Source organism: Neoarius graeffei, chromosome 6 (genome assembly GCF_027579695.1).
Source record: "Neoarius graeffei isolate fNeoGra1 chromosome 6, fNeoGra1.pri, whole genome shotgun sequence".
NCBI lineage: Eukaryota > Metazoa > Chordata > Actinopteri > Siluriformes > Ariidae > Neoarius > Neoarius graeffei.
Window position 1 is genome coordinate 7673440 of NC_083574.1, and position 2411 is coordinate 7675850.

The window sequence follows — 2411 nt, forward strand, 5'->3', positions numbered from 1 at the left end:
TTCTCTCATGAAAACGAGCACTAAATCCACCACATCATCTCAGCTTTTTTGTCTTTTCCTTACAAATCTTTTTCTATAGCTTACACTGAAAAAAAAAATGGCTGGACATTTTATAGTAATTTAGTAGGAGCTGGATTAACAGTAAAGTCCGGTCGAATTTATAGTAGAATAAACAGCCGTATAAACCGAATATAAGATAAATTATAATCCAGTGCTTGTTTGCTGGATGATTTAAAAACAAAACAAAACAAATTGATATCGGAACTGAGCTGAAAGTTAAGCGTCTTACTTAAGAACAAAACAGGGATTTGAACACACAACCCTATGATCTGTAACACAAAGCTTTCAGCACTGAACCACCAAACATGCGCAATTAACCCACACTGATTCAACCACTGAATTAATTCACGTGAAAAAGTACTGAATCAGTCAGACAAGCGCATTGTTTCAGGTTTTGAGTTCCAGATTAAAAAGGAGGGGCGGCACGGTGGTGTAGTGGTTAGCACTGTTGCCTCACAGCAAGAAGGTCCTGAATTCGAGCCCAGCAGCCAGCGAGGGCCTTTCTGTGTGGGTGGAGTTTGCATGCTGTTCGCCCGGGTTTCCTCCGGGTGCTCCGGTTTCCCCCACAGTCCAAAGACATGCAGGTTAGGTTAACTGGCGACTCTAAATTGACCGTAGCTGTGAACGTGAGCGTGAATGGTTGTCTGTGTCTATGTGTCAGCCCTGTGATGACCTGGCAACTTGTCCAGGATGTACCCTGCCTCTCGCCCATAGTCAGCTGGGATAGGCTCCAGCTTGCCTGCGACCATGTAGGACAGGATAAGCAGCTACAGATGATGGATGGATGGATTAGAAGGAAGGTTGCATGTTCAAATCCCATTCTATGTAAATTCTAAGTCATCTTTTTTTTTTTAGAAAGAGAGAATCAGCCAAATGTGTTATTTTCGGCCAAACAAGCTGACAATAATTTACTGTAAAATTTACAGCCAGTTTTTTTTTTTTTAAACAGTGAATATTATACCGAGTTAGAATGTGGCCCATGGATCCATGATATCCATAAAATCAATCAGTTCAGCTTTTGATTCATTTCAGATCCAACACACACACACTGCCAGATGAATATATATATAGTCCAGAATAAATCCTGGAACTCATGAGACTGGGTTTGTTTTTGGTGTTGACCCAATCCTACTTCAAAGACTGACGACCAGATATCCCAGAATTCCTGCGATGAGTAAAACCACAGTGAAAATGATGCCTGCGAAGATCCTCATGACACCAGCTTCACCTTCTCCACCGTCTTTGGGCTCCTCGTCGCAGATGGAAATGACGCCGACGGATGAGTTCCCCACGCTGACTGTGGATTTCAGCTCAGCTCCAGCCTCCTGCTTGGCCTCCACCGCCCACGGCGCCACCTGCACCTTCATCTCCATCTCCTCCATCATCTGACCGAGCTGAGCGATCTCAGCCTCCAGCTCTTTCACATCGGCCGTGTCCACGACGCCCGCGTCCGCCTCGTATTTCATGCTCTGCATGCTCATCGCCCGAGCCGCCACCGTGCTCGTGCTCCCGGTCATGCCGGTCTGGATGAAGTGCCGCGTCGGGACCTTGATCGGGAAATCCTGCCCGATCTCCAACGACCTCCTCATGTCCACCTCGAGGATCTCCATGCTGCTGGTGAACAGCACCCACAGGCGCTCATACTCGGCGCGCTCGTCGTTACTGATGCTCTTGTCTTTGAGCAGCGCGGTCAGTCTGCTCCGGTTGGCCGCCGCCAGCTCCTGCGCTTTCCGGCGCGTCTTTCTCAGCTCTTCGCGCAGGTTCTGCGAGTCCGACGTGCTCCCTAAAGCCGACACCAGATGCCGGTAGCAGGCGGTTACCTTGTTTAAAGCATCCAGCATGGTTTTGCACTCGTCTTTGCCCATTTTTTTTAACGGAGGGATGCGTCGGAAAACCTACTGCGCCTCTCCTGCTTCGGTTTCCACGGCAGCGCCGCATCCACGCAGCGCTCTGCTCACTTTCTCTCCATCCATGTTTCCTCTCTTGTTCCTGATGAAACAGCGCACAGGCTTAGCAGTAAACAGATCTGTAAACAGCTTTCCTTTTGCTCTCAGAGATTAAAGCCGGCGTCTGTGGCCTACTCCACCATCACTCCACCATCACAGCGCGCAGCCGCGTTTACGCATTATACACCTTAACGCCCATCACCACCAAGTTCAACGTTTTTCAACGCCAGAAATAACAATCCTTAACCCTTAATCCTTCCACACACAAAAATCAGGGTATCCTGATCTGCTCACATCCTCATAAAATCCTTCTCATGGACTCGAATTTATTCCAGGAAACCATTATCAGCAATTAAGAACCCTCCTTTGAGCTTCCTTAAAATCCTTTAATTCCCCATTTGTCTT

At 47.7% G+C, this 2411-nt stretch overlaps 1 protein-coding gene across 1 annotated transcript; it reads right to left on the bottom strand.

The window, feature by feature from the left end:
* Positions 1-1193: 1193 nt before the first annotated feature.
* Positions 1194-1925, bottom strand: si:ch73-167i17.6 (regulator of G-protein signaling 9-binding protein). Its single transcript, XM_060922833.1, has one exon. It carries the CDS (start codon positions 1923-1925, stop codon positions 1194-1196), a length of 732 nt encoding a protein of 243 aa, XP_060778816.1.
* Between the last annotated feature and the right edge of the window lie 486 nt (positions 1926-2411).